We start from the raw sequence: 14,093 nt of genomic DNA, 5'->3' as shown, positions 1-14,093 counted from the left end.
TTTCCTCGCCATAGCTCACTGTACAGTGTTTCACTTATTGCTCATTGTTGAATTGCTGGGATCTCTTTTTCCTTTCTCCACCAGTCTTACTTCAACTGTAAAGTGTCTTGAGATAAGTTTGTTATAAGACACTTTAAATAAAATTGAATTGAATTTGAATTGAATTGAATTTAGGAGACCCTTAAATCTACACATTAGTTGCCCTTTAACTATGTTTATATATACAGTAGTTGTTTTTTAATCATATTTGGATGAAACCAAATATATTGTATTTGTTATAATTTGCGTATTATTACTACAATTAACCGCGCTGGAGAAGCAGCCAATCACGAGTCTCGCTGCCTCCTATAAATCGCAGAGCTCGCGCTGCCACAGTAGTTGCGACGGACTTCCTCTCACATCACACACACCAGAGAGACTCCACGCCTGGACGAACCTCACCACGCGAACCTTTTTTGGACAAGCCAGGACGTTGACCAAAGCACTAAAGACGGACACTTAAGTTTGTTGCGTATGTTTTGGAGATGCCTCAAAAAGTAAGTAAATCTACACCGACAATTCACCAGGAATCTTTCTTTTTTCCTCCATGAGATGACGTCCTTTTCTCTTGTTATTTCACTGAGAAGCACACGGACTGTTACACGCGACCGTGCGAGTAAACCATATTTGCCTGTAACTCCACAATAGCAAAACGTTTAACATTATTAATAATGTCGTATTTCCTCTAAATCTAGTAAATGCAACGCAGCTGCGTACATGGGTCACATGAGAGTATTCGTGGGCGTGGTCTGTTATCCGTTATATTTCTGGGATATTTGGTTTTTAATAATCTTCCATTTAGCCTTTTTATGCATGCATAGGCGTCTTCTGAGAGCTCTAAAGTCCTACGGTATATAAGTTATTATGTTCAACTTTGAGTTTCATTTTAATTGTTTGTTAAAAAAAAACAACCCACACACTCGTATTACTATATATATATATATATATATATATATATATATATATATATATATAAATAATCTCATTAATTGTAAAAAAAAACAAAAAACGACAACCTCATTGCTCTAAAAGCACTTAAAGTGCACTGGATTTAAACATTTGAGGAATCTGGTGGACTTTTTTCCAAACAAGGATACTGGATTATCATGAACTATACAACGTTCTTAAAATGGATTCAAATCTTTTTGAATCAACCGTCCCATTGTGAGGAACCAAGGAAACCGAGTTGGTCTTTATATACAATTGTATGCTTCAAAGTACGAAAACACCTGGCTGCCTGGATTAGGAAATGGTTATCCTAATGGTTCACCCAAATTTTACAAAAAAAAAATTCTTCTGGTCGAGGCTTTAACAAAGGATGGACATGAGCAGTATGGAGTTATATGGATGTTTTGAGCGGCTTTTTGGAGGAACCTGAGCTCCAGTCGCTACATTAAAATGGACTTGCATTTTTTTCTGTAACTCTTAAAAAGAATGGATTACTCTGAAATAATCCCAACCCTTAGTCGTCATGAGGTTGAGTAGAAAATTAGTAACATTTGAATTTTGGTGAATTATCACTCATTTGCATGTTTTGCAAGAATGTATACACTATGCAATGTGTCTTTTGTGATACGATATGTTTGTCAGACGTTAGAGATAGGAAGGCATTCTGGTTGAGCTAAACATTCTTCAGAAGGTTATCTTTTCCCTCCAGGCAGCTTGGCAATAAAGAAATGTTAGGTGGAGATCATACTTTAAAGCAGAAATGTGTGATTGAAAACCTTTTTTCTGGGCTGCTCTCAGTCAGAGCAGTGTAACTGCTACATATCACTTGTACATTTTTAAAACTAGAAAAAGTCTCTTACTGTGTAAGTTTCTCTTCCCGGTATTCCTTTTTGTTATGTCTGCTTGACGTCCCTTGAAGTTGATGCCCGCTAATGTAAAGATTGAATTTTTAGACAATATAAAAATCAGTAACTTTGGTCATACTGCCACTTGAGCCATGTAGTAGTTCTGATCTCTATGATATTATTTTCAAGACAGAAAAGAAAGAAAGGCGAATCTGTGAAGTAAATGTTCCACAATTGGTATAAAGCCGTCAGCCCTCATTGGCAAATGCAGACTATAACAGCAAATAAAGATCTCAACTAAAATGACATCAAATAAGCCTCCTCACAGTTCCAGCGAATCTGCTAAAGGGCCGCAAAACCATATTACTTTTATTTTATAAATTGTATTTGGTGCGGTTGTTTTTATAAGAAATTTTAATCTCATAGTAACTTACGAATTAATGGTTTCAATATTACAAAATAAAAATGTATCGCATGACGGGCGTAAACGGTGTTTTGGCCAAAGTTTAAACTCATCCAGCGACGTTTTTGTATCTGGGCTGCCTGGAACGCCCGCCATTGTTATGGTCCGAAGTGATCTTGACCTTTGCCATGCATCGCACACGTGCTGTCGAATCTGTGAGGAGGCTTATACACTAGGTATGTATAAAAGCTTAACTCAAACATGCAGACAACAATAAATCACTTTGACTTTATGACTAAATTATTCTTGTATCTTTTGACAATCCTGGCTGACATATTGGCGTCAACGCACTTGTAGGCCTGTATATATTGGTGAGAATTAATCTTAAACAATCAAGGTGACAGATTGTATAGATTAAAAAAGATACAATTGCCTCCAACAATGCCGGGTTTGTTTCTTGTGTAAAGGGACTCTGCAGTTGGTCAATGCCACCGAGATCCGAAATGCAATGAAATTAATTTTAAAAGCAAAAAGTTGCTCCATGTTTTATTGCATGAAGAGCGGTTTGTATCTGTCCTCTGCATTCAAGTCCGCCTGCGATCGTTCATGCAGCCTGATTCAAAGTCTCCACCACCGGACTATCGACGACTACTTTGCTATTTTTGGCATACTAACAGGTAAATGACTTGATGTTAAAGAATCTTTGACCTCTGAACAGTATAGAAGAAAGGGGGAAGAAAACGGCTGGCTACATAAATCTGTAAAAACAACATATTTCTCTGAAAGTAATCCAACATTAGTCAACTTGAGGGTGAGAAGAAAATGAGTGAAGTTTGAATTTTGGGTGAAATATGGTCATGGTGTATGTTATTCATTGTACTGTCCGAAGCTTCAATTTTGTACCAGAGGATCTGTTATTCTTCAATACACTAACGCCACTAATTCCAGTCTCCAGTTTTGTCCTTAATAATAATATAATTTCGTCCTTAGCTCTTTCGCCTGCTGACTGATCCCATCATTCAGAAAAAGAATCACACTCAACAATGCTACAATATACTGTACATGGTACATGTAAAAATATTTACAGAAGGTCAGATGGTACCGTGGTTCTAAATATCAACAGGTGACGAAACCCCTAATTTTAAAAGGATTAATCATTTAGATGCATTTGAGCACTTTTGCAATCATTTAAGCTTTTCTACGGTCTGCGGAAAGCTTCTCATCTCTACAAACTAGCTAGAATGGTTGTCGTCTTGTTTTCCCAAACCGCTCATATTCTTTGTAATGTTTCTTTAGATGCTTTAATTCAGATGGTTGGGTTTGAAGATATATCCTCAGATTGATCCACATATATGTACTCATTGAAGGGTTAAATCATATATCCTCATTTTATGTACTCAATTGTTAACATTGATAATGTTATTTATTCAGAGTTAAAACATATTATTGTATTTTATCTTTTAAACTTGTTATTCCCAAACAGCAGGGATTCAAAAGTTGAAGGTTCTAAGCATCTGTGCCTCAACTTTGTATGAACCTTTGTATGCGTCTCTGATACCATTGAAAGAGGCCACTGTGAGTCAATAGTTCCAAACTGTGAAAGATATGTGTTGGAAGGAGGACGCAGTCATGTGGGCATCCTCTATGGCCTACAGACCTGGTTCGAGATAACATGTTTGAAGGAAGACTGAAGATTCTTTGTTTAGGTCAAGGCATGCAAACAACATCGGTTGTTCTTAATGGAGTCAGATTTTGCAAAACATCCTGTACCCCGAGGTTGTGTTCGGGGAGGGTCTTGAGGTCTTTAAAAGAAGGTACATGCTAAGAGGTTTTCAGCCACTCTCTGGAAGGATCTGGTGGCTGAACCAGGATTTCAGACAGAGACTGGACCGAGTGCACGAACTTCTGGTATTTCTGAATAATTTGCATTCTTTGTTAACTGTTGTAGTTAAGGTCTTGTATGGCCTACTTTTGTAATCATTCTTTGCTATTAATAAATCCACTGTTTTAATTCTAAATTTTACTCTTCCTTGGATCAAATGAATGTGCAGAACTCATTAGACAGGAAAGAGGATTGAGTTCGCTTCAGGTTGAATTTGGTTGCTTGCCCCCTTTGAAATCTCCACGTTACTGAGACTCCTCTGCGACTCGCTGCTGTTGGCCGTTTACGCTTGACGTGGCAGGCCTGTTATTTGAGCACAAAAATGGAAATAAATTGATATAAATGATATTTGAAATATTGCCCATTGCTGATTTTAAAGTTTAAATAAATGAGATAGAACTTGTACACCATCCTGGTGTGGCCGGTAAAAGTATAGATAATGCTGACTTCTCGAGATTTCATTTGACAAATTCAAGCTGATAAAGGGAAACACGGAGCATCTTCAGCTCTGACATTTTTAATTTGGAGAAGCTTTGCAGTCACAGCTGTCCTAAAAAGCTTCCCTTTTGCTCTTGCAGCTACTGAATTCTGGCAACTCCTCTCAAATGAATACTCAAGGGATCGAAAAAGTTCTCTGTAACTTGAATTGTAAATCATAACTGTGACCATAATCATTGGCTACACACTAATCTGTTTGTTTGGCTTAATTTCAGCACTCTTAGGATCCCAGGATGAATATTGGCCTTCAGGCAAACAAATGGCACACCCTTTCTTCCTAGTAAAATCAACAAGAATTTTCTTTAAGGCACTCTATTGAAATGACTGGAACCACTCTAGGAATGAACCATCCAATTCTGGAATCACTCCCAAAGGCTAATGTAGCAGATGTTATGCTTGTTCCAGTTTCCAAATTGGCAATGAAGAAGGTGTTGGACCCAAAGCTGGTGGAGAGGAAAATGGAACCTTCAAGGGATGTTTTTACTCACCCAAGGACTTATCCGGGACAACTGTGCATTTCTGCAGAGTCAAAGCTATTGACTAATAGCGAAGTACACAATTACATTGATGGAAAAGTTGCCTTTTTTCTTTCATCGGGTTGGAAAAGCGATGGAAGAAAGTGCTTAAATGAGAAGCCCTTGATTGAGGAGTCAAGAAAGCCTAAACAACCGTGTCCCAACAATATTCCTAACTCTTTGCCTCTTGTTCATGGCAGAAATGGACTGAAGGAACTGCACGACTTTACAAATGACTGCAGGATTGAAATTGAGATGACTCCTTTTTCTGGTGAGGAAAACAACGGAACAAAACCAACTAAAGATTCCTCTGGTAGACAAGGAGGACACACTCGCTCAAAATCAGTTGATCATTTGAGTTTATCTCAACATTGTGATTGGGGATATAACATATCTACAAGTAAATGTGATAAAAGGAAGAACTCCATGAATCCAATTGCATTCCACATGACAGACACTGTTCATTATCCATTAAATACACTCAAGGAGCTTATCGCCTCTCTTGAAAATGCAGAGACTTGTGTAGAGATGAACAACTTTACTAAATTTCTGGTGAACGACTATTGGAATGGAGATGTTGATAACATTCATATCTTTGCATCCACAGAATATCCAAAAATTATGCTGGACGTTGCTGCCACTTGCACAAAGAATGAAGATGAAAGTCCAGTTGTCCTTAAAACGTGTTCAGGATTAAACCAGGAAGTATTGATAGACGAGCGACTCGGTTTTGCCAAAATGTGGACACTCCAAACTGAGTATGGTATTACGGCTCAGTCAGGAATTGATAAAAAGTCTTTGTCACAGGAGACAAAAGAGAAATATTCCATGAATACATTCAATATGAATCATTCAGCAGCTGATGCTTTGAAGGATAAATGTTCAGAATTCGGATCTACCACAATATGCAACCCGGAAAAAGAATACAACAGAAATATTCTTGTTGGTCAGACAAGACAAGATCTCAAGAATCCAATTTATGAGGACATTTCTGACTATGAGGAGACACGGAGTCCTTTATGCCAAAATATGAATTGCAATTCACAGCTAAAAATCATGAAATCTGTGGCTTCACAAACCCAAGAAGACAATCACCACAAGCCTCTCTGTGTAGAGGTTTGCACTGACAAGATGAATGCCGATGATGAGTGGAAGATCATACCTTTGTCCGTGGAGAGCCTAAATTTCTTGCCAAAATATAAATCTAATTATGGTAAGAAAGCTTCTTGTTCAACGGGTGATGGATCTAAATTCTACAGGAGTCACGACAGTGCAACAGACCAGGACCGCATTTCTGCCCCTTCAGTCAAAAGCTCTTTGCAAATCTTTGACACAATCGACAGCTTTGAGAAGGCACAGGTGGGAAAAGTTGGAATATTTGAGGTTTACAAAGCCGGAGCAGCCTTTGAAGAACACTGTAGTTCCAGGCCCAACTCCGACCTTGAAGACAGTTGTGAAACGGAGGACAGTTGTGACTACTCCTCTGATTCTAGTGATCAAAATCGTTTAACCGTTTCTAAAAAGCTTTTAAACAAAATCCAATCAAATTCTTTAGCAAAGACAACTCCACCTGCAAAAGCTAGTAACAGCAGGACTTGCTCTCCCATAAGTAAAAAGAGACAATTTTTCAAAACAATTGAAAAGCTGATTAAAAACAGTGTGAAGCCAAAAAGAAAAACAAATGAAGCAATTGTCATCGATTCAGACCCGGAGGATGGAATCGATGACCGCTGCAGAAAATCTTCAGGTTCGTCTGTTGGTGGAAAGAAAGGTCAAAATATTGTAGAACTTATCTCTACCTCAAATGAAGCGCAAGATGAAGACTCTGAAACTTCAGTGGACCCTGGACATTGCAAACATAGAATCTCCCCTGATGCCTCAAATACGTCCGTTACCTGTAAAAGGACAAGGGAAATAAATGCATCAATGCCACCATCTGCTTATTCAGAAAGTCAGCAGTCACTTTGTAATGGTGCCCACAGTAGATCACAGAAAGGACAACATTTTAAGGCCTGGAAAAGGAAAAGTAAGCTAACGGCACGGAAAAGTACAGGGGTGCACACCTTCACCCGAGCACTCGAGCTCATAAAAAGAGCCCGGAGAACTGACTCCACAACTTCTGAGGATGATCGTGAGACACTAAAATCATATAAAAGTAGAAAAATTAAAAAAACGACACCTAAAAGAGAGATACTCCCTGAAGTCTTGTCACAGAGACTGGTTGAGAGGAATGCAAACCCTGATTTAAATTCAGTCATACCATGTTTGTTCTATCAGATATCTCTACCAAGTGGACATATTTTCTTGACAACCAGAAGGGTCTTGCGTGAGAAAGTTGTCTGTCCAATATCATTGCTGACCTCTGAGTCAAGCAGCGATGAGTTGGGAGTAAAAAAAACCGATGGAACTGAACCAAACCCTGTAATAAAAGGCCCTTTGAAAGGGAAACGTGTCTTCCCAACTAAGGGTTCTAACATCAAACCATTGCAACAAGAAACGTTGCCAAAAGCCTTGCCAACCTTGAATAGTTGCAATAGAAAAGACAAGGATTCCACAGACTTGTTTGGTAAACCAACTTCAACATTTCCCTCTTCCAAATCTGTAAATGGGACTTGCAATACGAACCCCCCAAAACTTCAGCGTTCAATAAGCAGTCCTGCAGAAGTTGATGCTCGTCCAAGGCCGTTTTCATCATTTTCCACCCTGACGCAAGTGCCTGCTCACGTACGCATCAGAGACGAATGGAAAAGTCAACACATTCAAACCTACAAGGAAAGAAGACGCAGTCAGTCAGCATCTCTTTCCAAACCTCTCCCGGAACCTAGCAAGACACAGGCAGCCAAAAAAAGGCCTAGCAAGAAAAAGACTCTAACTCCCCTGATGAAGAAGACCAAGAAAATGTGTTTGCAAGAGAAAAAGCGATGCCTTCCTACAGAATCAAGTGTGTGCTTTTACAACCTCTTCATTTGTGACATTTTAAGATTGTTTTCAACTGGAAATCTTATCAAAACTCTTTTAGGTTTTCCTGTTGGTGATGGTTTCAAGTGGGGTGAAAAGTCTTCTGGGTCTTATAAAGGTGACGATTTAAATTTGGTTGAGTTTCAAATGTGACGTGTGAAACGTGTGTTTGTATAATCGGTTTCTTTCGGCTATATGCTTTTTCTCCAGATTTTCTGTGGAGCGACTACGGATCCCCACCAAGAGTGTACGAATAAAAAAATGTTGGTGGGAAATATTTGAGGAAAAGACTGCTCTGACTGCAAGTTTCTGTGAGCATTACTCGTTTGTTTTTCTGTTCAAATACACCATTGTTGGATTTTTCACAAGTCAATTTCTTTCATGTAAACCCAGACTCCTTTTGTATTTGAGTTCTTTTTAAAAAAGAAATTGTATTAAAATTGAAATAATCAATCCTTAAATGTATGAGTTTTCTTGATTAACCTTGAAGAAATTTCATGGATTTTGTGTCTAAATGCACTTCTCAAGTGGTGGAACTCGGCTATGCTACTGCATTACTCCATTTTATAATTCTTCTTAAATAAATTCATGTGGATTTAAAAAAAATGAGTTCCAACAACTGTGCTTGTTATTTGTCCAAATCCTTACCATCCAGTCAAATGTCCATCCTTCTGTTCTACAATATAATTGTAAGAAAATAACAGGACCTGGCTTAAAGTTGAGCCACTGCTTCTTTTTGTGATGTTTGATAATGTTGTCTTCTTTCTTAACAATGTACTTAACCCATTTTGGGCACTTATTTTTACAACCTTGTACACATGTAATGCATTGCTTCTGATACTATTTACCTTGTTAACAAGCTACCTCAGCAATGGTCAATTATAGACACTGTTAATTCTAGAAACTGACAATTTGTATTGTGACTAAATACAACTTGACCACCATGTGTCATCATTGTATGAACTGAAATTATTCTAAGTCAGTTTGTGATTCGTAGATGTGTGCTTTTAATAAAGACGGGGTCAGGTGTTTGTGCTCCGAGCCACTCGTCTGCTTTACTTACGTTTCTTACATTTGCATTGTACACTCAAACCCCCAGATGCTGACGTCAGTGACCTACAGCCACCAATGCCATCTACATCCCTCTTCTTGGACCTGTAAGCTCAAGAAAAACTCTAGAAACTTGACAGAAACAGTCGATTTTTCTCCCACCCCTTCTCCATTGTGGACTCCTACCACTTCCTGGGTACCACCATTACTCAGGAACTAAAGTGGAAGCCAACCATCATCTCTCATGAAAAAGGCCCAGCAGAGGATTTTCTTCGTGCGGCAGCTGAAGAAACACTGCCGACTAAGATGCTGGTCCACTTTTACATGGCCATCAAGGACAAGAACAGACTGCAGAGCATCATGCACGCTGCTGAGAAGGTGATTGGCTGCAGACTACCAGCTCTTCAACACCTGTATGTCTCTATGACCCGGGACGTGCAGGTCGGATCACAGCTGACCCTTCACACCTCTTCCCTCGGGCAGGAGGCTACAGTAAATCCGAATCAGAACATCCCGACACAACAACAGTCTTTTACCCTCAGTCATCAGACTCAAATTTACACAAATTTACTTTAACATATCCACACTTTCATTTTTTAGTGTACTCTGTGTAAATAGTTTAATTGTATTTCTGATTTTTTTTATTTACATTTAAGATTTTATTTTTTCTGTTGGTTGTACCAGTGTGCAGTTTGGCTGATGCCACACTGGTAACAACATTTAGATTTGTCTAAAACAAGCTTAGAATATAGACTTTAATTTCAATTAGGTTTTTTTGGGGACCAATACTTCTTGTTGATACTTCAATACAAGATATTACAGACAATACATGGAAGTTTTGGAGGAGTCAAGTTGAGGAATGAGAAGGACACAAGGTCACAGGGATGTCTTGACTTTATTGGGATAGTCACTGCTCTCAAATAGCACACAGCAAATTGCCAAAGAACATCTTAGAACATGGTCAAGCAACACTTTGATACACTGATACGTGGTTGGCCGTCTTGGGGCGGCAACTTCTCCGAAACACGATGCAGTTTACCGGCAATCTCACATGTCAACTTATTTCGACCATATTAGTTTTTTCTGTTTCTTTGCCCTATTCAAGGTCTTGCTCTTGCGGTGCTCTGGTCACTCAATTGTTTATTCAATAACATACAGTTAACGTTTGTTTGCTCTATTTAATGCTGGCAGGGTCTTGTACATGCATACATGTCTCTTCAGTTAATCCTTTCATAGTCAAATTATATCAATTGCTCCGCCACAATAGCACCATGAGGGTTATCAGATGTTTCATGGAAGTGTCTAATTTTGGACAAAGCTGAAGATAAAGACCACTGAGCTATTGTTTGTAATTTAGGTAATGATGGAGCATGACCTTGAAAGATAAATTAGTGCTATCATTTCTCAAGGTATTTGTATCATCAGTCATAGTGTATCCCAAGAAACTGTTTTCTCTGCAGCGTTTGAGGGCCTCATTTATTTATGGCAGGGGACTCCAAACCGGTCCTCAAGGGGCCAGGGTGGTGCAGGTTTTTGTTCCAACCAATCTACTCTTGATTTGTTTTGAGGACCAGTTTGGAGACCCCTGATTTAGGTGAACGTCAGATAAGTATTTGAAGATGTTTAGAGGGAGGATTGCTACATTAAGTCCATCTACCTCTATCTTGATCTTGTCCATACCATCTTCATGTCCTCAAAGAACAAACATCTGGTTAAAAATCTGCATGTCCATCTTGATACTCTTTGAAACATGACAGTGTCGTAAACAAAGAAACAACTCAGGATCTTGAGAGTTTATTTAGCACATGGCTACCCATTAAATCTGACAATGAAGTATCTCTTTATACCCTTAATTTAACAACATGGAAGTGAAAATGTGTGTTTTTTTAACTGCAGCTGACAACAGCCACTGTTTCTGATAAGCTGCACATATTCAGAAACATATACAGATAAAACAATTCCTGGAAGCCGAACAGAATTTGAAATGTTGCGATTTGGGGAAGCATTCCAAAACAAATAGCAGACTTTAAATGCTTGTTCATCTTGCCAAATGGTTATATAAAGTCATGTCATTAAGAGTCTTTCATCCTGATCTTGGCTGACCTTAAAATTCCTTTGCCTCCTTCATAAACAAAGTTGGAATTTTCACCCCAAATATTTCACATGGCAAACAAAGTATTAACAATACATAATTTTTGGTGCATTTACTGGTGTGATTCACCAACACAGTCACATAAGCCATGCAAGAGATTTAATTAAGAAGACACATTGCACATGTTTTAAATCATTTCATTTTATTTAAGCTGAAGTCAGAATATGTGGGAAAAGGCTGCTTTGGAGAATCAGAACAGTTTCTACTGTGCAGGTGTTGAAAAGATCATACAGAAAACAGTTGTAGGAGTCTGAGATAGTTCGTTAATGTACAAAAGATAGCGCCAAAAACGACTTAATGTTAAATAAAGTGAAGGATTGTTTCCGTAAAGTTTCCATGCAGAATTTGTCTGCTTCAGACACTCGTTGTTGAGCTGAGGCAACATTAATATATGAATTGGACGTAGAGCGTTAAACCATGAGTTCAAGTGTTCAACGCTCCGTCTCAGCGTCACATCCGGTGAAGAACATCTCGGCAATATGCAAATGAGGTGTTTGGAACGGATGACATCCTTCAATCGTCATTTCCTGAATGAAAACTCGACTTAAAAACAACCAGCAGGTTTTCTAGATGCAGACCTGGGCCGTGAGTTTGACACGTGATATTAAACAGTGAAGGTCTCACCGCTGCGGGGACTCAAGACTGACTTCTTCTCCCTCCACCTCTACTGGGTTCAGGCTCCTAGAACAGAACCAAGTTGATTCGTCCCACTGAATATGAAATGTTTTTATAATATAACTTTATGGTCAAAAACAGGCTTTTATTAATGCAAAACCCACCAATAAAGTAGTTCAAATACCTAAAATAGATAGATCAACTTTATTGATCCCTCTGTAGAAAATAAACAACGTTTTAGTTTTATCACTGTAAAAAACAAAACAGAAGACATCTGAAACCAAGATGAAATCATGTCTCTATAACCATGGTTTTACCTCATTTTGAGTCCTTTTACTTTCGGTTTTACGGTCAATGGCGCCTCCATGTGGTTAATATGCTCAAGGGTAAACGTGGAACAAGATAAATTGTAAATATTTACTGATATATTGGTCGATAACGTTTTTCCACCTAGCTTAGGTCTGATCTGCCCCCAACAAAAAATACTTTTAACACTATGAACCAGGGCAACATCAAAGCAAGGTGGGTTCGAAAAGTACTAGACTTTGCAACTATGTTCACACGTTGGGACGCGGGTAAATTGATACAAAAAAACAACACATTTATTCAAGAACAAATTTACTTCAAAGAATAGTCATGAACCTATCCGAAAAGGATATTCTAAAAAGAAAACTGGTGTAATGTTCCTTAAAGCCAGCAGAGGCCGCTATAGCATAATTATAATCCTACCCCTCGCCAAGTGTCAGGCTTGGATTATGACAGTCACGCTTTTGGCCTATTCTCACGCCACATTTCTCACGCTTAGATTTACCCATCTATATCTAAATATATTTTTCTAGTGATAATAAACTGTACATAAATCTAGCCAATCCCAAAACAAACCGCGCAATATTAACCAATCATAGGCAACATAGGGCGGGTCTTGGCGTCTATCTTTCATTACAGCCACTATACACAACACACACATCGAGTAATGTAACTTAACATCATTCTAACAACACACACATCGTACTCTGGTCAAGCTATCCGAAGTTCGGCTCTCTAGTCACGAGTCCCATTATGATCTGGAGATGTCTCGCCTTTATTATAACGGTCAAACACTGTACTGTTCAAATGCTCGTTTGTTATTCATTAAGTTTTTGTTTTTTTTTCATTATGTGCCATATCTATTGATAGTTTAAACATATTTATATTCAAGCTTTCACGTAATCAGTTTCACATCATTTAAGATATTTATTTATGGAAACATAATACAATAGCATAACATTCGATTGTAGAATTTAAGTTAAATTTAGAAAATTGATAATCAGAACATAATATTTAAGCTGTGAATTAAAAGACATTGTTCAAGATGAAAGGTTTTTGATGCTTTAAATCAATATTTATTCCAGAAGATGTAGACTACAATCCCACAAAATAGCAGAATGTTTGAATGTAGACCTTTGGAGAAATTCACAATTTAATCCTAATATTTTAACCATCTTAGTCGTATGGCATTGTCAAAAACACAAGTGTATGATGCTTTAGAAGGCATGAAGGTGAGGATATTAGTCATATAAATCGTATAAATAAATAAATAAAACTTTTTCTTCACCGAGCCTTTTCTGACACTGAAATTTCACTTTTGCCATTGTCTGAAACCTGGAGGTCCTTTGTAAAAATAATGTTTATAGGAACCAAGGTACGACTCTGAACAAAAAAATACAAGGTGAGGTGAAATGAATGATGGTTTGGAATAAGAACCCAGAGCTGGATTTCACAATATTTAAATAGGCCGCCATGGTGGCTCCAAGCCCCGCCCACCTCACTCCTGAACGCCCGCTGCTGCTCCTCACTCAATGATCCGCTCACTTCAGTGTCGCCTGTCTGGCCCTGCGTTCTAAAAAAAACAACCTTTTCATTATTATTTTCTTGCGGCAAAACTAACCACCAGACTCAATTCAAGTAACTTCTCAATATTCTCGGTTTCTTATGTCTTCGTGGAGATGAGTGTCTTGGACCAGTAGCGGCGGACGCTGCTCTCTGTGGCCGGGATGAGTGGCAGCTCCGCGGCGTCCAGCGCGGCGTCCTGTCGCTTCGCCCATTACTTTGCTATCTGTGGGATCGATACAGAAAGTGGACTGGAACAGGACGAGTTGGCAGGTACGCGTCGCTGCTGCTTTGTCCGCGTTGTTGTGCTGAATGAACG

At 38.6% G+C, this 14,093-nt stretch overlaps 2 protein-coding genes across 7 annotated transcripts in view; both read left to right on the top strand.

Annotated features, from left to right (window-relative positions):
- The first annotated feature begins 394 nt into the window (after positions 1-394).
- On the top strand, positions 395-9,091 carry LOC148084945 (uncharacterized). Of its 3 annotated transcripts, none has more exons than XM_087787943.1 (4): positions 395-536; positions 4,831-5,401; positions 5,738-8,206; positions 8,299-9,091. In XM_087787943.1, the coding sequence occupies exons 2-4, from the start codon at positions 4,936-4,938 to the stop codon at positions 8,343-8,345; spliced, it is 2,982 nt and encodes a 993-aa protein (XP_087644069.1). In that variant the 5' UTR covers positions 395-536; positions 4,831-4,935; the 3' UTR covers positions 8,346-9,091. The 3 variants fall into 3 exon arrangements, with proteins under 3 accessions (XP_087644069.1, XP_087644067.1, XP_087644066.1); XM_087787941.1 differs by having other exon boundaries at positions 4,831-8,071; positions 8,150-8,206; XM_087787940.1 differs by having other exon boundaries at positions 4,831-8,206.
- A 4,679-nt stretch (positions 9,092-13,770) lies between these two features.
- The window catches only part of dennd5b (DENN/MADD domain containing 5B), a 35,595-nt gene continuing 35,272 nt past the window's right edge, over positions 13,771-14,093 (top strand). For all 4 annotated transcript variants that reach the window (XM_087787939.1, XM_087787938.1, XM_087787937.1 and 1 more), the window contains exon 1: positions 13,771-14,047. In XM_087787939.1, coding sequence (XP_087644065.1) covers positions 13,939-14,047 — 109 coding nt within the window. In that variant the 5' untranslated portion in view covers positions 13,771-13,938. The remainder of the gene's footprint in view (positions 14,048-14,093) is intronic.

This window comes from Callionymus lyra, chromosome 3, assembly GCF_982586985.1.
Source record: "Callionymus lyra chromosome 3, fCalLyr1.hap1.1, whole genome shotgun sequence".
Classification (NCBI taxonomy): domain Eukaryota; kingdom Metazoa; phylum Chordata; class Actinopteri; order Syngnathiformes; family Callionymidae; genus Callionymus; species Callionymus lyra.
Note: the sequence above shows the minus strand (reverse complement) of the source record. Positions and strands in the feature narration are given on the sequence as shown.

Coding starts and splice junctions, on each gene's coding strand:
- LOC148084945 (XM_087787940.1), top strand. CDS start 4,936: ATGACTGGAACCACTCTAGGAATGAACCATCCAATTCTGGAATCACTC. Junction 8,207..8,298: donor GTCTTCTGGGTCTTATAAAG/GTGACGATTTAA, acceptor CTTTTTCTCCAG/ATTTTCTGTGGAGCGACTAC.